Genomic DNA, 22669 nt, shown 5'->3' with positions numbered 1-22669 from the left:
CACTCAATAAGTTAGTTTAGATATGAACACGTTACAGTTTGTCACTTGGAATGTGCGTGGAGTTGGATCACATGAAAAAAGACTCAAAATTTTTGAACACCTTAATAACCTTCAGGCAGTTCTATTGCAGGAGACTCACACATCCAAAGTAGGACATCATAAACTTAGTTCATCACAGTTTCCTCACACATACTTAGCTAGCTATAATGCCAAACAAAGAGGCGTAGCTATTTTAATTAGTAAAAAAATAAATTTCACTTGCAATAACAATACCACAGACCCAGAAGGACGATTTATAATAATCAATATATCGACACATAATACAGAGTTATGCATTGCCAATATATATGGTCCAAATGATGATGACCCCTCCTTCTTCCACAGCTTTTTCACTGCACTTTTGGCACACTCAGACACAACACTTGTGGGAGGGGACTTCAACTTGGTACTCAATCCAGAATTAGACAGACTTAGCAGAGCAGGTAGTTATCGCCACTGGCAATCAAGTGATATAATAAAACAATACATGAGTGATTGTGGTCTCTGCGATGCTTGGCGCTGTTGTCACCCCACGCTCAAAGAATACACCTTCTTCTCACCAGTCCACCACTCTTATTCCCGTTTAGACTACTTTTTTAACAAGTAACTCAATTATGATGGACATCTCTGACACACAGATTCACCCTATCAGCGACCACGCTCCAGTCACTCTGACAATCACTAAGAAAACAGTCACACCACCATCTAGACATTGGAAATTTAGTACATCATTGCTTAAGGACCCAGACTTTATTAAATTCTTTAAAAAAGAGTGGACAATATTCTCTGAAACAAATGACCTGCCTGACATCTCCTCATGTGTTCTTTGGGAGGCGGCAAAAGCAGTCATGCGAGGTAAAATAATTTCTTACTCTGCATACAAGAAAAAAAAGGAGAAAGCTCTTGAAATAGAATTAGAACAGCAAATTAAAGCTTTGGAGACAGCTCATGCCGCTTCCCAAGATAAACATTTGTTAAGTGAATTGAGAAAATTAAAACTGAAACTAAATGAATTACTTGACAGAAAAACACAATTTCAGCTACAGAGATTACGCCTGGACAACTTTGAACACAGCAACAAATCCAGTAGACTCTTAGCAAACCAACTAAAACAGAATAAAGAAAAAGTAACAATTTCCTCAGTAAAGAACTCTGCTGGGAAAACAACCTGTGTCCCAGAAGAAATAAATAACACATTTAGGGATTTTTACAAAAACTTGTATTCATCACAAATGAATCCATCAAACTCCAGCATAGATGCTTTTTTAAGCGCAGTTGAACTACTACAATTAAATAATGAACAGATCATGACTTTGGAGTCACCTATTTCAATAGAGGAACTTCATGACGCCCTCCAGCATATGCCGAACAAGAAAGCCCCAGGACCCGATGGTTTTCCCGGAGAATTCTACAATTCTGGCCAATGCTCGCACCAATTTTCAACAGAATGGTTGTCGAAATTAAGGAAACTTCCATACTCCCCCCTAACATGAACCGTGCAAACATTAGCCTCCTCCTTAAACCAGATAAAGACCCATTACTCCCATCTAGCTATCGTCCAATATCACTTATAAATGCAGATTTAAAAATCATTTGCAAAGCGCTGGCTAGAAGAATTGAAAAAATAACACCTCACATAATACATCCTGACCAAACTGGATTTATCAAGGGCAGACACTCTACAAATAACACAAGCAGACTAATCAATTTGATAGACTACTGTAATATTCAGAATAAGGAAGCCATAATAGTCTCATTAGATGCTGAAAAGGCTTTTGATCGGGTGAATTGGAAATTTCTCTTTGCTGCATTACAAAAATTTGGGTTCGGAGACAACTTTCTGTTCTTGATCAAAATATTATACAGTTCACCCAGTGCTTGTGTCAGAACAAATGATCAAACTTCTCCAAGCTTCAATCTCCAAAGGGGCACCAGGCAGGGTTGCCCACTCTCTCCATCCCTTTTTGCCATATTTATTGAACCACTCGCAGCTGCAATTCGGCAAAATAATAATATCAAAGGGATTCGAACAGCAAATGTGAACCATAAGATAAGCCTTTATGCTGATGATGTACTACTTTTCCTTCAAAATGCACAAGCCTCTCTCTCTGAGACAACAGCACTTATAGACAAATTTTCCTCTATTTCAGACTACTCTATTAATTGGAACAAATCAACAGTCCTACCTATAAACTCTAACTTCAAGAGTGGGTAAACCGCCCCACTACAATCGGGAAACATTAGATACCTAGGTATCAACATTTCTGCCAGGCTGTCTGATCTGACACGGCTAAATCACATTCCCCTACTTAAAACAATCGAGGATGATCTCACTCGGTGGAGGAATCTGCCCGTATCGCTTATGGGAAGAGTGGCAACAGTTAAAATGATGGTCCTGCCGAAAAAAAATTATATCTTCTCAATGGTTCCATCTCAACCTCCCCTCACTTGGTTCAAATCAGTAGACTCGAGCATTTCCAAATTTCTATGGAAAACTAAACCACCACGTATAAGTTTAAAAATTCTTCAAAAGGCTAAAGATCACGGTGGTTTGGGGCTATCAGATTTTTATAATTACTACCTTGCCAATAGACTACAATATATCTTAAAATGGATTACAAAAAGTCCACTAGATCAAGCATGGTTAGATATTGAACAGACATTTTGTAAAGAAACCCAAATCGCTGACCTGCCATTTATCAGTCCCATTATCAAAGGACATAGCTGCTTTAAGAGCATTAATATTAGCACTTCTCTGACACCCATGCCATGCAGACATACGCCCATCTGGAACAATCCTGATATCCTGCGAAATAAAAAAATAATAAACTTCACAACATGGTACGATAAAGGGATAAGACATCTGGAGCATATCCTCCAAGGCAGTAACTTCATTCCATTTAATGAGCTGGTAGTACTATATGGTATTAACAAGAACAAATTTCTGGAATATCTTCAACTTAAATCCATAATTAAGGTTTAACCTTAGCCAGTTGGACTTAGAGCTACCACCAATAATAGATTTTCTAAAGCTCTCACCTCCAAAATTACTTTCCAAAATTAATTTATTATTATCTAAAACAGATCTAACAGTCTCTCTTCCAATCTCCAAATGGGAGAAAGATTTATCCATCAACACAGACCCAAATTTTTGGATGCAAATTTGTTCAAATACCTTCAAAATGACCCAAAGTGCCAACTTATAACTCATACAGTACAAGGTTCTTCACAGAACACACTACACAGGACAAAGGATGTTCAAGATAGGCCTTACACACAGAAACGTCTGTTTGAACTGCACGGGTGGCCCATTAGATACGTATATGCATGCTGTTTGGCTTTGTACACCTGTCAACATATTTTATTTTCCTCGGTGTGGGGGGTGCTCTGGGGAGTTGGGGGGTTGGTGGCCCTTGGGCCCTGCCTGGGTTGCCTCACTAGTGTGGGTGGGTCTGGGGCTTTGGGGCCTGATGGCTTGGGGCCCCTGCTGTCCCCCGGCGGGGGGGGGCCGTGCCTGCCCGGGCCCGGCCCTGGGGGGGCGGGTCGGTGCCTGCTGTGGCGTCTCGGGACAGGCGTGCCCCTGGGTGCTCCGAGGGATGGGGATTGGGGTGGGGGGCATGTTGGGTGTCTGGGGTGGGGGGCCCCCTGCTTGGTCGGGCTGGCCGCCCGGGCGTGGGTGGGTCCATGATGTCCCGGCTCCGGGCCCCTGGCTGGGGGCTTGCCATGCACGGGGGGTCGGTGTCCTCCTGGCCTGCTCCCGCATGGGTGGTGGGCCTCTGTCTCGGGTCCTCTGGTGGCCCCTTTGGGTGTTCGGGTGTGGCCCCTGGGCCGGTAGGCCTGACTCCCTGTTGGCCAGGTGGGGACAGTGATGGGGGTAAGTTTCAGGGCCAGTCAGGAAGCTGGCCACATGGGGACAGCCCCCTCTTTACCTCCTTGTCGACCCCCTATCCCATTACATCCCACCTCATAAGACACTAGGGCCTTGAGGGGCGGGACCAGTGGGGCCAGTGGGTGGGGGTCGGACTGCATTATGGCGGCCTGGCCCTCCTCCCTGCTCTGGTCATTGCACCGCCCTTAATTTTAATTGCACAGGAGACACTGAGGGCAGGTAGGGCGGGTGGGGCATTTTGGGAGACTCCGCCGTCTGCCAGCGGTGGGGCGCCCATGCCCTAGCCATTCCCCCCAATTTTAAATTGCACCGTAGTCACTCACACATCTCATAACAAATATCTAAATACACACATCTTCACATGCATACACCCTGCATCCATGTTGGACGGGGGGTTGGCAGGGGCGGGGTGGGGGTCTCCCACTGCCTCTGTCCCTGGCCCTGCAGGGCTGGACGGAGGGTCTGTGGTCTGGGGGAGTGGCGTCAGTTCTGCTGCGGGGTTGTCGCCGGTGGCTCTGGGTTGGTGGTCGGCCTCTCTGTGCGGGACTGGGCTGGGTGGTTGCTTGGGCCCTGCTGCTGTGTGGCGGTTGCCCTGCCGGTGGTTTGGGTAGCTCTGGGATGGTCTGGACACTGTCTGCGCCTGTGGAGGGTTTGGCTTCTGGCTGGGCTGGGGGCCTGCTCTCCCCGGTCTCCCTGGGGTTTCGCCCCTGGCTGGGGTGGGGGTGGGGGGCCGCTGTGGCCCCCCGCCGTCTTCCCCACGGGGTATATGGTTTGGCCCGGGGGTGGTGGGCTGGGTCGTCATGGTGGGCCGTGGCCCGCCCCGTTGGGGCCGAGGGTTGGGGGGGCTCTGGTCTCTCTGGTGCGTGGCGGGCTCCCCGCTGGGGGTCGGGGCGGGTCTCGGGTTGGTGGGGCCCTGTGGCTGTGGGCTCAGATCGTGCCGGGGTTGGTGGCCTTGGGCTGGGCCGGGGGGCCTCCTGTCCCTTGTCCCTCTGTGGGCTTCCCCCGGCTGGGGGGGTGTTGCCTCTGTGTTCCCTTGCTTGTTCCCCCTTGGGTGGGGCGCGTGGCTGTCTCTGGGGCACGTGGTGTTGGGTCTGTCGTGTTCTGGGGGGCTGTTGGGTGCTCTGGTGGCTTGGGTCCTGGCCTGCTTGCCCCTGGGAGTTTGGGGGGTGTTGTTACAGCCCCGTCAACTACAAACCACATACAATAACAAACCCTCACACACACACACACACACACACAAACAAACACACACACACACACACACACACACAGAGCACGCAACTGTTATACAATCACACACGTACAACAGTTGCAAATATGGATGTTATCCATGTCAAGGTTATGTTGGGTAAGTATTTATGCAGTCTGTTTTTTTTGGGGGGGGGGGTAGTTTGGTTTGTTTGTTTATTTATTCATTTTTTATTTATTATTTACTTTATTCTATTTTATTTTAATTTTATTTTTTTTCTCTAATTACTTGTTTATTTATTTATTTATTTATTTATTTATTTATTTTTTTATCCATCCATCCATCCATTTTCTTCCGCTTATCCGGGGTCGGGTCGCGGGGGCAGCAGCCTAAGCAGGGAAACCCAGACTTCCCTCTCCCCGGCCACTTCGTCCAGCTCTTCCCGGGGGACCCCGAGGCGTTCCCAGGCCAGCTGTGAGACGTAGTCTCTCCAGCGTGTCCTGGGTCTTCCCCGGTGGCCTCCTACCGGTGGGACATGCCCTGAACACCTCACCAGGGAGGCGTCCTGGAGGCATCCTAATTAGATGCCCGAGCCACCTCATCTGGCTCTTCTCAACGCGGAGGAGCAGCGGCTCTATTCCGAGCTCCTCCCGGATGACCGAGCTTCTCACCCTATCTCTAAGGGAGAGCCCAGCCACCCTACGGAGGAAACTCATTTCGGCCGCTTATACCCGCGATCTTGTTCTTTCGGTCACTACCCAAAGCTCGTGACCATAGGTGAGGGTAGGAACGAAGATCGACCGGTAAATCGAGAGCTTTGCCTTTCGGCTCAGCTCCCTCTTCACCACAACAGATCGGTGCAGAGTCCACATTACTGCAGACGCTGCACCGATCCGCCTGTCGATCTCCCGCTCTATCCTTCCCTCACTCGTGAACAAGACCCCGAGGTACTTAAGCTCCTCCACTTGGGGAAGGATCTCGTCCCCGATCCGGAGGGGGCACTCCACCCTTTTCCGGCTGAAAACCATGGCCTGGGATTTGGAGGTGCTGATTCTCAATAATTTTTTTTTTTCCTCTTTTTTTACTCATTTCCTGCCTGCTTCCACCGTTAATACTGTTGTAAATACTTGCAGCTGTCATTATTGTAATTAGCATTGTTGTCATCGTTTTCATTGTCGTTGTTGTTGTTATTGTTGCTGTTGTTTTTGTTGTCTCTTGTGTCTTCCCCTCCCCTCTGTGTCCCCCAACCTCTCTCTTTTCTCTCTTCCTATCCACTCTAACGTTGTGCTGTCTGGTAGCATTGCCAATAAATCTCAGTACGGACTGCAACAGGAAGAAGTATGTCAGACTCCTCCTTTGCAGAGCAAATCTGTTATGGCACCTCAAGGCATCCAGACCTCTCATACTGCATGCCTAAGCTGCCGAAAAAGGACAGGTTAAAAAAAAAAAACAACACATAATTGGAGCAGGCACTTAACGAGAGGGATGAAGGAGGGACAGCTGGCGGCACTCGATTGGCTGGCAGGAAGGCGTGAAGAGGAGGGACCAGCCGCAAGCAGAAGGCAAACCCAGAACATGGAAACGGAATTCCCGATGATGTCGCGAAAAACCCTGATGATGTCATCATCCCCAGCCACTCTGTCAGAATAAAAGGACTGCCACAAGCATCACATGCACAAACAACCAAGGGCAACGCCAGTGCCCGTAACAACCACCATCTCTTTTGTCGTGTCCACAATGAGGGAAAGATTGCGGGATCTGTGCCACGGCTTCTGTGGGCACGAGCCCACCTGCCTCAAAAGTGCCACCATCATTCCTGCCTGGCTGAGTGAGATGTTAAAAATATCTGCAAAGGCATCTTTTTAGTTGTAATATTCCAGCTCGATGTCCTCCCGTCTGCCCACCTTCTGCCCCGCCCCCTTTTTTTTTTAACTTGTAGCCTATGGGCCTCAGTGCTTACATTTTTTAAAAAAATGCCTTACCCATTTTGAAGCACCCATTCCCCCCCAGTTATGAGGGGGGAAGGTGCTGGATCTGAACAAACATATGGACAGTCATCACATCACACAACATCATCAGTACAGCAGCTTATCCTGGTGACCAAATGTGAATTTTCTGACAGTAGATTGTTTGCTGTTTGCTGCCATACATTTTTTAGGGTCCTCAGCCCACTCAAAATGGCAACCGTGACCACAATCTTTTGTTCTAAAGGCAAAGAACCACTGAACCCAGCTTGCCAGGATCCTCCACATATCTCACCAATGGCATGTTTTTAACTGCTGTTGGTTGAGGGTGGCCGACGAACTATGACACTTTATTAATAAAACTGACAAACAGATTTAGATCAGTACCTCTGTGCGATGCTTCAGCGTGCTGTTAAATAACCCCATTATTGCACACACACTGAAGGGGTTTTCCTAGAGACAAATGTTGTTCTGACCTCACCATCTGGCCATGTTTAGATGGGAATGGACCTACTAAAAACAAAAAGTCTTTCCCTTGCAATTAAAAAAAAATCCTCCTTCATATGATAACATTTTGAAAACAATTCTCGTGCACACAAATCTACAAAAAACACTGATGCCAGGCCAGTAGTTGGCTGTGTAACTTTGTAATGACACACCATAGAAGAACACCACATGCCTGCACATAAAGACATTCTTCAACAGAACGGTGAGTATAAACAAACAAGAGGTCGATGGCGACCACATGCATGAGAACAAACAAACAACTCAGTAAAGTCAGCAGCACAAACACAGCTCGGCAATCCACCATTGTTGTTATTGTTGTCCTCCTACTCGCACATTGCTGTTTGTCTGAAATGTAATGCTTATGTATGAGTTGCAGCCGTGACGTCACCATTCTCACAGGATCCGTGCATTGCTGGTTTACACAGCGACAGAATGGGTGGCATTTTTAAAAAATTACACTCTGGAACCCAGTTTCAAAAGTTTGTGTTTTCAGGCCCCCAAAACGCTGTTGTCCTGTGAAAAAACCTCAACAAAAGTTTAACATTTCATGCAAGAACCATTGCCGTGTAAGAAACCCCTAACATTAAATTTGAGCACTTACTTTTTCACTACAGGAAAACAGATTTTCTTCTAAAAAAATTAACAAAAGGCTGCCCCATGCCACCATCCTGAATGGCACAGACAAACCCTCTTTTAATTGCACATAGGAGTGATTCCCTAATAAGGCTTGATCTCTGGGCAGATTTAGTTACAAAATTGTATTTTACAAAACTAGGTCCTATGCTATCTGATCCTAAAGTACTGATTTTTGGATGCTGCATTTTATGCTGTTTTTGATGTGAAATGTTCTGTGAGAAAATCTGGTGAAACTATTTGTTTGGCTGATCGAACAGGTCATTCAGCTTCACTTTAGCTATTGGCTTCACTCAGTTTAGATTTTGTTTGCATCTTGCTCTATTTCTCACCCTTTCCTCTCTCTCTCATTGATGTACATACACCATTCTTTTCACACCTCTGATTCTCCAATCCAGAGATAAGAGGATTGACAGCTCCTGCATTTGAGAGAGTCTGTAAACATTTTTTCCAAACCTGCATTTAAACAGTCAGCTAAGCTATGACTGTGAGAGAGAGCAGATGGCTCTCAGAGGAGAAGTTTTGTGCTGAGTTGGAGGAGGTGAAGGTGGGCTGGAAGGAGCCTTCTGGGTACTGTGGCTGGATGGAGCAGCAGATGGTGAAGGTGAAGCCCCTGAAAACCTGAAACCCCTGCTGCTGGGCCTCGGAGACCCTGTCCGTGGAGGAGGACACAGAGATGTTGGGCTGAAGCAGCAGATCTGTAAACAGAGAGACAGACAGGGTGTACCCCAACTCTCTTCTTTGATATTTTCTCCCTCTTCGCTTAACCCTTATGCCCTCCTCGGGCATTTTTGTACATTTTTCTCAACTTTTTTTTTTCATTTGGTGATCATTTTGGCTGTGTTACAGCTTCTGGCATGAATTTTTGTAAGAACTTTTCTTTTGTGTAAAATTTTTGAAATCCAGTGTCTTTTACTCTTACATGTCCTTCATTCGCCCTGGACACGCACAGAAAAAATGCTATTAAATCATCATACATCAATATTTTTTTCTGCTTTTTTTTCAGATATCACTTAAACAACTTAAGACTTGCTCAAAACTACCAAACATTCAATCATTTTCAGGATTTTAACCCTTTAAATGCCAGTTTAATTATTTGAATTACTAATGATTTATTACAAAAAAATCACAAAAAAATAATTTTTTTCCATATAATAAATAGTAGGGGGATGGGACGTTGGTGGTGATTAGAGTCTTGGATGTGTCAAAGATTTGCAACAAAATTGATTTGATTGCATTAGTATTTTTTCTGTAGCACCAGATACTCCCTCTAGACACCTTCGTGGCCAAAAATGGCTCATTGACTTCCATTATAAACACATTTTTTAATCTCACTGCTATTACAGTATAAAATCATGCATTCTGTAATGTCGGCATTTCATTTTGAAGAAAAGTAGTGATATTTGACATTTTTACTGTATTCCACCAGATTCAGCTCTTTTCCCATTGTAAGCCGATGCATGAAATTCTTGTATTTTTGCCATTAGATTACATTATATTATGGAGCCATGTGACTACCAGGTGGCCCCAAGAGTGGTGTGTGTGTGTGTGTGTGTGTGTGTGTGTGTGTGTGTGTGCGCGCGCGTGCGCGCGCAGATGGCTGGCAGGTGTGCATGCGTGCATGTGAGAGAGAGTGTGTGTGGATCTGTAAACACACACTGATCTTTTGAGGGATGTGTGTCATGTGTCTTTGAAGAGGTGCTCCTGCCTTTGCTGTACTGTACTGTACTGTACTGTACTGTAAACAAAAACAAAAACAACTGTTAGTGTGTATATGTACCTGGCTGCTGTGAAAGCAGCCAGGTGCAAACACCACCGCCTGCGCCAAATGTAAAAAGTACATCTGCAGAGAACACCAAGTGACATGCTGTAGCACTTGCTGGTCTCCTGCTGAAAATGAACTAAACTAAAAACACACACACACACACACACTCAATCCATTTATCTGTTTCTGTCAAACACACACACATACATCATATGTTCTGGATCCTGGATGTTTCTGTTTCAAATTTCTGTTCATATTTCATATGTTCTGTTGTGTTCTCTTTTGTTGTTTAAATTTAGAAAGTTGTTGTAGTTTGCACAATAAATGTTCACACTGATGAATCAGATGATGATTTAAAACTTATTTCACAAACACACACACAGACACACACAAATCACTCTTGGGACCACCTGGTAGTCACATGGCTCAATAATATAATGTCATCTAATGGCAAAAATACAAGAATTTCATGCATCAGCCTACAATGGGAAAACAGCTGAACCTGATGGAATACAGTAAAAATGTCAAATATCACTACTTTTCTTCAAAATGAAATGCTGACATTACAGAATGCATGATTTTATACTGTAATGGCAATGAGATTAAAAAATGTGTTTATAATGGAAGTCAATGAGCCATTTTTGGCCACGAAAGTGTCCAGAGGGAGTATCTGGTGCTACAGAAAAAATACTAATGCAATCAAATCAATTTTGTTGCTAATCTTTGACACATCCAAGACTCTAATCACCACCAACGTCCCATCCCCCTACTATTTATTATATGGAAAAAAATTATTTTTTTGTGATTTTTTTGTAATAAATCATTTTAATAATTTAAAGGGTTAAAATCCTGAAAATGATTGAATGTTTGGTAGTTTTGAGCAAGTCTTAAGTTGTTTAAGTGATTTCTGAAAAAAAAAGCAGAAAAAAATATTGATGTATGATGATTTAATAGCATTTTTTCTGTGCGTGTCCATTTTTGCCACGAAGGTGTCCAGAGGGTAGTAAATTTGAGGAGGGCACAAGGGTTAAACCTAAATTCATTCTGGTGTGCCATCTAGGAGGCCAAACCAAAGCTCTCATTTCTAAACAGAGGAGTGAGGAGCAAGAATACACAAGAACAGGCTTCATGAAAGTTGCATTTCTGCAGACACATTTCCATCCAGTCACACGTGAGACTGATCATTTGTGCGCTTTCGGTTTGATGAGTAACATCTAGGGGCTATCAAAGGATTCATTTTTAAGTTCATATTGATTAGGTCAAGCAATTCACGATTGCTCTGATTGGGAATCAAACAACAGTACTATCACTTTTCAGGAGTTCCAGTTTAGCTGCTTTCTCTAATTCATTCAGCTCCTGTTTGTGTGAAACTATTGGAAAATGGTAAATGAACTTAAACTTGTATAAGGCTTTTCTCATCTTCCATCCACTCGCTTTTAAAGTCATTTGTCCAGAGCACTTGAACGCTACATGTCACATTCACTCATTAACGCACACATTTACACACTAGTGGCTGAGGCTACTATGCAAGGTGTCACCTTCTACTCAGTAACCAGTCACACACATTCACATTCACAGGTGTGTGTTCACATTCTGCCAGTAGAAATGGTTTGTGTGCTTTTGAGCAGGACACAGTACACAGTTTAAATAGAGTGCAGATTGTTCAGGTGTTTGTTGAACAGGTAACAGGCTACAGAGAAAAAACACTGCTCCTCTGGCAGTGGCAGGACAGAGTGCCTGTGTTTGTATGAGCACAGTGCACATGTTGGCAGATACAAAAGTTAAAAATCTCAACAGCTGTTAAAGCCGACTGACGTCTGATTTAACCATGATAAGCTGCCACTGTCAGCAGAAATGAACTTCACTTCATGTAATGCTTCAGAGGAAATGATGACTCATTTCTCTAAAGACATATCTCCTTGTTTTCTCTTTGCTGGCATGGAAAAGACAAAAGTGAGGGGAAATGACGACGCAATTTAAGAAACTCAGAAAGCACTCACGCAAAGACTGATAGGTTCCTCCAGCTGGGTCCTGTCAGGTGAGGCCACTCTACTCTTAAGCATTGTCCTAGAGAACTTACAGTTCAGTCCAATGAAAACCACTGACTGTCCAGCCCATTTTTCATTCCCAATTTGTAAAGTAGTGCTCCTATGATACCAGAAGGCACATCTCACAAGCACATGAAGCGCTGCTAGACGGCATTAGGTAAGATTACTGACGGACAGATTTGGTCATGGTGTTGTTATACACCTGTGGATGGCTGGATGGCACTTGCCGCATCAGCCCAATTAGAATCAGAATTAGATTTTATTGCCAAGTACATTTATATATACAAGGAATTTGACTTGGTGTTTGGTGCAAAAACAGTTAACATAAAAGAAGAATCAAAATAGTCAATTAAAATAGAAAAATTCTAAAAAATCATTTTTGTTTCAGAAACAATACTTAAGAAAATCTAAAATGAAAAACTAGAATATAAAGATCACAAAATGTATGTACAAAAGGTGCAATGGAGGAATTACAATTGTGCATAGTTGACATTGCAGTGCAAATGTCTTCAGTTAATGTGTGCACATGAAGCGTCTTGAAAATGGGGTCATACAAAACCTATCACATGGGTGTGCAAATAAGGACCTGAAGGGCTCAGAGATCTGTGAGCAAAATATAAAGTTACATGGTAAGCTCTGAAAATATACCTGTGTCTTGTGTGTCTTGTGGCCTCTAGCACAACTGTAAGGAACCTCTGAGTTTTATTCAATCAAGATCTATGTTTTGCCTCCCGATATAAAACAAACTTCAAGGACTGCTTTCTTTCACTTGCGTAACGTATTGCAAAAATTAGTTATATCCTGTCCCAAACAGATGCTGAAAAAATTAGTACATGCATTTGTTACTTCTAGGCTGGATTCCTGTAACTCCCTATTATTTGGTTGCCCCAACAAATCTCTTAGGTCTCTCCAACTGGTGCAGAACGCTGCTGCACGTGTTCTAACAGGAACCAAAAAAAGGGACCATATTTCTCCTGTTTTAGCTTCTTTGCACTAGCTCCTTGTAAAATCCAGGATTAAATTTAAAATCCTCCTCCTTACTTACAAAGCTCTAAATGATCAGGCTCCATCCTATCTGTCGCAGCCCATAGTTACTTACCAACCCTCAAGATCACTGTGCTCTGAAAATGCAGGGTTACTTGTGGTTCCCAAAGTTTTTAAAAGTGTGATGGGCGCCAGAGCCTTCAGCTACCACGCTCCTCTTTTATAGAACCATCTTCCAGTTTCGGTCAGGTAGGCAAACACCATTTTCCACTTTTTAAAGGTAGACTTAAGACCTTCCTCTTTGATTGCGGCTTTTGCGGCCTGGATGAGTTGAGGCTCGAGACCGATCACAAGCCCCCAGTGCTGCTTGTCAATAACCGGAGCCTCAACAAAGTCCCCTTGAGATGTCAGCGGCTCCTAATGCGAATCATGAGGTACAAACCAGTAGCTTAATATGTACCGGGGAAAACCCTGGTCGTCGCAGATACCCTGTCCCGAAGCCCATAAACCCACACAAGGGAAGAGACTGACATCCACAGCGAGGTGGAATGTTATGTAGCTGCAGTGATACAGGGCATCCCAGCATCTCCAAGGAAAATGGAGTGCATCAAAATGGCCACTATGACCAAAAGCGAGCTCCAGTCTGTCATCAAATTCATAAAATATGGATGGCCCGAACACAGTGTTAATGTCCCACTGAATGTCAGAGGCTACATGAAAGTGAAAAATGAGCTATCAGAGGTGGATGGCTTGGTGATATGAGGGAATAGGATCATCATCCCACAATCACTGAGAGCCTAAAGAAAATACATGATGGACATCAAAGACTTTTGAAGTGCAGAGACTGGCCAGTTCATCAGTTTAGAGCCGGGAGAGAGCAGAGCTCAAGAACACAATGAACTTATGCCACACCTGTCAAGAACAAAGGCGGGCCCAACACAAAGAACCGCTCCTCCCAATGCCTCTGCCCGACCGCCCATGGAAAAGAATAGCCCTCAGCCTCTGTGAACACAACAAGAACATTTACCTTGTAAATTCCGATTACTACTTATTCTCCAGCACAGAAGTCCAAGAATTGGAAAGATAGCTGGACTTCAAACACCTCACATCGAGTCCTCGCCATCCTCAGGGGAACGGTCATGCGGGAGAGCAGTACAGACTGCAAAGAGAATTCTCAGACAAGAACATCCACTAATAGCCCTCATGTGCTGTAGATCAACTCCCTGTACAACCACAGGGGTCAGTCCAGTGGAGCTCCTCATGGGGAGAAAGATCAGAACAATGCTCCCCACGCTGGACAAAAATGTGTGGCCTAAATGGCCCAACAGAAAGACTGTCAAACAGAAGGATGCCAGTGAGAAAACCAAACAAGCCTTCTATTACAACCGTTGCCACCGCTACAACCAAGAGACGCAGTTGTCACCAAGCTTGATCAGGAAAAGGCACTTTGCAATAAATTCATAGAAAGAGGATATGGAGAGGCCCTATAGAGAAACATCTTAACAGGGTGAGCCAAGTACAAAGGTTGGATTTACTAGATCCTAGCTCCAGAGACACCTTCCAGGGTCCTGTTTTTGTTTCTGTTAATCTTATATCTAAGTCTGTCAGAGAGGTGGTTAGTAAACATTGGCATATACTGAAAAGTGAGTCTCTTATTTCAAGTTCTTTTCAAAACCAGCTCAGGTATTTTTATAGGAGGCCTTCCAACCTGTGAGATCAATTAGTCAAATCTGATTTGCCGAGGAAGCCATCCCATTTTCTTTCAAATATCCCTAGTGGGAATTTTTCTTGTCATAACTAGATAGACTGTTATTCTATGCTCAAGGGCAGTCATTTTACTCACCCAAAGTCTGGTATTGACATTAAAGTTGGCAGAATCACGTGTATTACGAACTTTGTTTGTTGACATGCCCATGTTATTATTTTATGTTGGTAAAACAAAATGAGAGCTCAAAACAATGATCTGTGAACATAAATGTTCCATTCGCAATCCCGATGAGAAATCATCTGTAGCAAGACATTTTAACTCTGTAAAACATAGCTTGAGTGAACTGCAGTACATGGGCAAAGAAACTGTGAAAGTACGACGGAGAGGTGGAAATAGAGACAAAATTCTTCTTCAAAGAAAGACCTATTGGATGCATCACCTTGACACCCTCATTCCGGATTCCATTTGCATGTTTCTTATAATGTATTTATATATATATGCATGTATATGTTTGTGTTTTTTTATCAATTTCATTCATATATATCTAAATATATAATCTTTTAATTTCTTTTTTGCAATCTTTTTTTTTAATTTGGTTATAATTATCATTATTACTACCAGTATGATCATTATCACTGTTATTTTCTACTGTCTCTGTGTTGCATTTATTTATTTATTTGTTTGTTTGTTTATTCTTTCATAATATTACTGTCATTTTGTCTCTGGTAAAAATCTTGCGAAACATTTTTGGCTCTCCCTGCTGGGACATACCGATGTTGTTTGCATTTGTGGATATAATTAATCACACCTGTGAGATTTTCTTTGTGTGCTGAAGAAGAACGTCTGGCCCAAAATGTTTGTGTGGCAATAATTAAAGATTCTTTAACTGAAGTGCTGTCCTATTTTGACTACTTTGACTATCATGGTTAACTTGCATATCTGTGAAGGCACCATGACTGCTGAATAATATGCAGGCTTTGGGGCAACATATAATGCCATCCAGATTATATCTTTTTCAAGGATGTCCCAGATAATTCAAGCAAGACAATGCCAAGCCATATTCTGCGTTGCAACTGTTTTGGCACTTGTGGCCCCTCTTTGCAACATATCTCTGCCCCCATGCCAAGGTTTTGTTTTAAAAGGGATAAGGACTTAAGGGACTCTACTGTGATATCTTTGTATAGAAAACCCAAAATTAAAACTATCAGGCTTGCTAAAAATGTATATGGTAATCATAAGTGTGGTGGATGTACACATTGTTTAAACCAGGGGTGTCAAACTCATTTTAGCCCAGGGGCCACATGGAGGAAAATCTATTCCCAAGTGGGCCGGACCGGTAAAATCATGGTATATAACTTAAAAACAACTTCAGATTGTTTTCTTTGTTTTAATACGGTCCAAAATAGTACAAGCACAACATCACTATTAATCATAAAACACTTCAATTTTTTCGAAAATTCTGAGGAAAAAAAACACACAAACACACAATGCCTCAGTGATTCACAGAACTGTATCACAGATCACAGAACTATATCAGGGTGTCTCATGCAGCACTTTAAGTGGGGTTGCATTGTTTATTTGACTCCTGATACCTGGCATCTTTTAGCTTTCACCAGCGCATCAATATCAGGCGTCACATCCTGAGTGGCAGCCAACTTCAGAATGTGATTCAAGTGCTTGTGCGTGAGCCTTGAGCGCAGCTTTGTTTTATTTATGCTCATTACAGAGAAAACTTGCTCACAAAGATATGTGGTTCCAAACATGCACAACAGTTTTGCAGCGAGGGCTGTCAAGTTGGGGTAACCTGGCAAGAGATTCTGATAAAATGTGTCCAAGCCAGCTGCGGCAAATTTGCCCTTCAAATCCAAGTCACACTGCAAGTCTAGTATTTCAAGTTGGATGTTGACGGGCAGTCAGTCATCGGGCGGACAGGTCGCCAGACTATTGCAGGGCCGACACATATAGACAGACAACCATACATGCTCACAGTCACACCTAAGGGCAATTTAGAGTCACCAATCAACCTGAGCTGCATGTCTTTGGAGAAGCCGGAGACCCTCGGAGAGAACTCACGCAGACAAGGGGAGAACATGCAAACTCCACACAGAAAGGCCCCCGCCCGGAACGGACCCTGTTCCAACCGGGATCCGAACCAGGGACCCTCTTGCTGTGAGGAAACAGTGCTAACCACAAAGCCACCATGCCGCCCAATGTTGACGGGCAGATCAGAGGAATTCACGGTGAATGGCGAGCAAAAAACTTTCTCCAGTTCACCAAAAATCTGAAAGTGTTGCTCAAACTCCTGTAACAGTCCCATTATTTTATCTTTGAACTGCTTCATGTCTGCGACATGTTGGGTCGCGCACACATTTTTCAGACAGGGGAAGTGAGCTGCATCACCACCGGCGAGTTGCGTCTCCCACAACGATAGCTTCAACTTGAAAGAGCGTATGCTGTCATAACACTGCGTGACAACTTTGTTGCGCCCTTGCAGCTATTTGTTCAAGTTATTTAGGTGCTCTGTAACATCCACCATAAATGCAAGGTCCTGCATCCATTCTGCGGACTGAAATTCTAACACTGGTTTGCCCTTTTCTTCCATGAACTGTTCAATTTCTTCTCGTAAATCAAAGAAACGCCTCAGCACAGCACCTCGGCTTAACCACCTTACCTCAGTGTGGTATGGCAGGCCATAGATGTGGTCTTTCTCTCTGAGAAGGCCGTCAAACTGACGGTGATTCAGGCTTCTGGATCGGATGAAATTAACAGTTTGGATGACCACCTTCATGACGTTATCCATCTTTAATGACTTGCAACACAAAGCCTCCTGGTGAAAAATACAGTGAAAAGTCCAAAAATCACGTCCTCCATTTGCAGATTGCACTTTCTCTCTGAACTTTGTCACAACACCTGCTTTTTTCCTGATCACTGAGGGCGCACCATCTGCAGCCAGGCTGACAGTGCGGGACCAGTCCACTCCGACCCTGTCAAGCACGCCGACGAGTGCAGTGAAAATATCAGCTGCTGTCGTTGTATCTGTCATTAGCACCATCTCCACGAACTCTTTGTTGACGGTTATCAACTCCGTGGATGAAAATGGCCAGTTGTGCAACATCTGTAATGTCCGTGCTTTCATCAATTGCAACTGAAAACGGTGGTTTGGTTTTGAAGCCACTGCGATTTCATTAGCAATGAGGTAGCTAGCTTTCACTGCAGCGTCACTGATGTCTCGGCTGTGAATAAACACAGACTGCTGTTTCTTCAGAACTGCCAACAGTTCATTCACCTTCTCACTTCTCCGTAGTCCTGAAGGTTGTCATATTTGTCGGCATGAAGACTCACATAGTGGTGACGAAGGTTATATTCTTTCAGCACTGCAACATGCTGTGGACACACCAAACATACGGCTTTCCCATTCGTGAATAAATAGGAGGATGACCATTTTTCTTGGAACACTCTGCACTCTGTGTCCACTTTTCTCTTTTTTGACAGAGACATATTGGGGCAATGAGGGTGCCAAAGCACATAATGTTAAAAGCAGAAGCTGTAATAAATAGCACGGGCAAAACACAAAGTAGCTCATCCGGACTGGCTGCGCTTGCTTGACCTACTTGCTTTGCCCCATTATAAACAGTTTGCTTGCTTAACACAATTGCTATTGCGCCATCCAGTGGACACAATTAGAACAGCAGTTTCTTTTATTGAAAAATTGCAGCTTATTTTTATACTTTACAAAATCATCTTGCAGGCCGGATTAAACCCGTTTGCGGGCCCGTACGTTTGACACCCCTGGTTTAAACACTTTTGATACTCAAGACTTTTGACACCCCCCTACAGGTAAAAAGTATTAATTCAGAAGAGTAAGTCTACACTTGTAATGTATATGCTGATGTGTGCATGTGGCTTCATATACATTGGACAAACTAGGTGTAATCCTAGATTGAGAAAATATAAACATAAAGCAACTATAGGAAATAAAAACATGGATAATGCTATTGTAGGGTACTAAAAGGTCAAACTGTGGTTCTGCTGCCTGCCTTAAAGGGGCCTTATTATTCTTTTGGGGGTTTTCCCTTTTCTTTATTGTTTTGTGTAGCATTTTTTGTGCTTGTAAATTGTCTCCTAAGAAATAAAGCTCTCTGCTCCTAAGCTGCCTGAAACAGCTCGTATGTTTTCTTTTGTAACTTGGTGACATCACAATGTAACAAATGTGGTAGAATGTGCATAGAGAGATCCAGCTGACCAATCAGAGCAGACTGGGTTTTTTGGGAGGCGGGACATGAGCTCAGAGAGACTGTTTCAGACAGAGGTGCTGCAGCAGAGGGCAGTATTAAACGCATTTTGTGTTTTTTTTTACATTAAAGCATATAAACCTACTCTGGTAAACCCCCAAAATACAAATATGATCCAGAATATGTATAATATATAATATAATATAATATAACATAATAATTATATATATATATATATATATATATATATATATATATATATATATATATATATATATATATATATACTGTCAACTCCTTGGAGCCACATAGGTTTAATGAGACAATAGTCTTGAGTCTGTTTTTGTGACATAACCTAACATAGGTTAGAAAAGTATGTCTAACCTACATTATTTGTGTCTACAGCTGACCTTGTATGTAGATAAAGTTGAGACACTTAAAGCCCTCCTAACACTACCACTTTGCCCTCCTTCTCTTATTGAGTTGGGTATATTTTATATCTATCTGTCTGCTGCCAAACTAGCTAGAACATATGTGTATCAACCTAGGCACATTAGTGTCATAGATGATGTCACTAATTACCTGAGCAGGTGAGATTCAGGACAAGGTAGGAGGTATATGATACTACACAGTCCTTCAGAGTAGATCCATACTCAACACATTGAGACCCGATCCACCACACAGATCCATAGAGGGACTTTGTGTCTCTTACAGAAACAGCAGAGCCGCAGTCCAGCTTCCTACATGCAACAGCAGCTGCCTTCAGGCTCCAGGAAGTGCCCCCTACTGGTCTCCAGTCTCCTTCATTTTTCATCTCCAGTGTTCCTGCACAGCGACTGCCTCCTCCCACCAAACTGACAGACTCCGAAAAGGAACAAGAGAGTCATTAGTAAGAGACTTTGATATTACACACAGTCATATGGCTCAGTGCACAAAATACACTTTTCCATATTAAGCCAACATCAGCCCTGATTATAATATCAAATATTCATTATTTTCAGAATTTTAACCCGTTCAGTGCCGGATTTTTGTCATGATCCCTCTATGCTTTTAGATGAAGAAAAAATGACAAAAATTAATTATTTTGAATATACCACATGCAAAGTAGATTTTTTTAAATGATGACAAACTTGGATATGTCAATGCTTGGCAGAAATATTGATTTTTACAGTGCATCTAGTGGAAATAGCATGTATTTTCTCCATATGCCAAATATGCTAAAAATGACATCATCAGGTGGAAAACAGTCAAAATGAAAAAATTTTAAGTGTGGCAGGGGTCCTCTCCCTCCCCGCTGCTGTCTGGCACTGTGCCAGACTTGCGGTGCTTTAATCGTGGTGTGGTACTCTGCGCGGTTTCAAGTACAGGTATGTGCCACACCCCGCGCTCCTCTCCTTCCGTCCACTCTTCTGCATGGCGCGGCTGCAGCCTGGTGTGGTGTAGCGGAGCCCTTTTGTAGCTGTAGCTAGCTGTGGTTGCATCGGCGTTGCAAAACCTTGTCTGGCGTGACAACCATAGAAACGCACATCTCTCCGTACAGGTAATGCGCGCTTCAATTTCCTTTGCGCGTAATGTGCGTTCTGGTGATCATTTCTGTCTGTTGCAGCGCGACTGAATGCTGCAGTGCGGCTGAGTGGCGGTGCCATGAGGGACAGATTATCCGACTGGAGGCTCGTGGCTGCAGCGGTCATGTGTGCTTGTGGTAAATCGCTGTTGTCTGCCTTTTCTGCTTGGTTGTCACTCGGCTCTCAGCGAACTGTGTGCATCTTCGTGCAGCAGCATGGCAGAGCTGCGGCCCCTGATGCTCTGATCCTCTGTGCTCTGTGTGGTTGTGCAAGTGTCTCGGCAACTGGTATGTATGAGTCTAAATTCAAAATTCTGAATTAGCCTTGATTACATAATTTAATGTTAGTGTCTTTCAGGAAGTCATCAAATTGGCGTGCCTTTGTTTCTAGAGGCCAGTTTATGGGGTTGGCCCATCGCCAGGGATACCACTGCTGTTTTGGCTCTCTTCATTTGGCTGTTTTTTGCTAGGTTTGTGACCGCAGTGAAGATAGTTTTAAGTTGGATATTCGACAGACATTTGCTCCTAAACCACTCCAACGACATTCGCCGCTCCACACTTCAAGTGCACCGGTATTGCATGCTTTACAGAAAACACACAGAGCAGAGCAGACGGCTAGGGGTGTAGGGTATCTCATGCAGCCTGGGTAATACTAATTTTGAGTCCATTGGTCACATGACAGGAGCTATTGAGCTAAAATGCAAATATTTACATATAAAAAATTAATAAAAATTATAAAAGGTTTTAAATCTCCAAATAATTTTTATTAATTTTTCACATGTAAATATTAGCATTTTAGCTCAATAGCTCCCAGGTCATGTGACCAATGGACTCAAAATTAGTGTGGGATGATAGTACTCCACTGGCTGCATGAGATACACCTCTTGTTTTTACATTTTACACCTTTTATAATTTTTATTAATTTTTAATATGTAAATATTAGCATTTTAGCTCAATAGCTCCCAGGTCATGTGACCAATGGACTCCAAATCAGTGTGGGATGATAGCACTCCACTGGCTGAGATACACCTCTTATATTTACATTTTACACCTATTTATAATTTTTATTAATTTTTTATATGTAAATATTTGCATTTTAGCTCAATAGCTTCTAGGTCATGTGACTAATGGACTCAAAATCAGTGTGGGATGATAGTACTCCACTGGCTGCATTAAATACACCACTTATTTTTACATTTTAAATCTCCAAATAATTTTAATAAATTTTTTATATGTAAATATTAGCATTTTAGCTCCTGTCATGTGACCAATGGACTCAAAATCAGTATTACCCAGGCTGCATGAGATACCCTACACCCGTAGCCGTCTGCTCTGCTCTGTGTGTTTTCTGTAAAGCATGCAATACGGGTGCACTTGAAGTGTTGGAGCGGCGAATGTCGTTGGAGTGGTTTAGGAGCGAATGTCTGTCGAATATCCAACTTAAAACTATCTTCACTGTGGTCTCTTTGTGTTGGCTGTGTTGCTTGTTTTGGGTTCAACCGTGTTGGTTCTTGACCCGTTCTGGCAGTTTCGGACCCGCTGCTGCTATTGGCTTTTTTAGGCTTGGCTCGGGTCTGCTTTTGCCGATGTGAGAGCTCTCCCTATAAAGGAAGAGCTTTCTTCCGTCGTGGCTGTGGGGCTGCTACTTTAAACATCAACTGTGGTTTGTTTTAAAAAGAAATGTTTTAACCTTTGTATAATTGATATGTTGTTATTTTCTTGTATTTTGTGTTTGTTGTTATTTTGCCCTTTGTAAGGATTGATTTTTTTTGGGGGGGGGGGTATTTTGCTTCTATTGTGTGCATCCGTTTTATTGTGAAGCACTTCATGGCCCGTTTTTAACATTATTTTCCTGTGCTCAGGTGCTGAGGGCCCAGTGCGGCAGTCCGGTTTCCCCTGGTGGTGGCGTTTCTTCACGATTCCCTTTTTTTTGTTGGTGTGCAGTGTCATGGGTGATTAGTTTAAGAACCCTTACCCCCTTAACCTTTTTGATCCCCCTGCCACATGGTAAGCCTCAGCCCTGTTCAACCCCCTCCCCCCAGCCATGTGCTAATGTTAAATAAGAATACAGTTGTTTGATGCACTCCAATTTAAAATATGTTGGGGATTCTTTTTTCTTTGGTTAAGTAAACATTTGGTTGCTTTTG

The 22669-nt window shown here is 43.2% G+C and overlaps 1 protein-coding gene and 1 long non-coding RNA gene across 2 annotated transcripts; one reads left to right on the top strand and one right to left on the bottom strand.

The window, feature by feature from the left end:
- Positions 1–8452: 8452 nt before the first annotated feature.
- On the bottom strand, positions 8453–19835 carry LOC148189833 (scavenger receptor cysteine-rich type 1 protein M130-like; the record flags this gene model as incomplete). The annotated part of the gene is made up of 2 exons (XM_088076058.1): positions 8453–8919; positions 19541–19835. Coding segments are annotated over 2 exons (519 nt in total), but the record flags the coding sequence as incomplete, so codon positions are not given.
- Positions 19836–20265: 430 nt separating this feature from the next.
- LOC148189832 (uncharacterized) lies at positions 20266–22669 on the top strand. The gene is made up of 3 exons (XR_015776341.1): positions 20266–20498; positions 20565–20810; positions 22385–22669. It is a non-coding gene; the product is annotated as an uncharacterized LOC148189832 (long non-coding RNA).

Source organism: Plectropomus leopardus, chromosome 4, assembly GCF_026936395.1.
Source record: "Plectropomus leopardus strain MGB_pleo_1.0 chromosome 4, ASM2693639v1, whole genome shotgun sequence".
Lineage (NCBI taxonomy): Eukaryota > Metazoa > Chordata > Actinopteri > Perciformes > Serranidae > Plectropomus > Plectropomus leopardus.
Note: the sequence above shows the minus strand (reverse complement) of the source record. Positions and strands in the feature narration are given on the sequence as shown.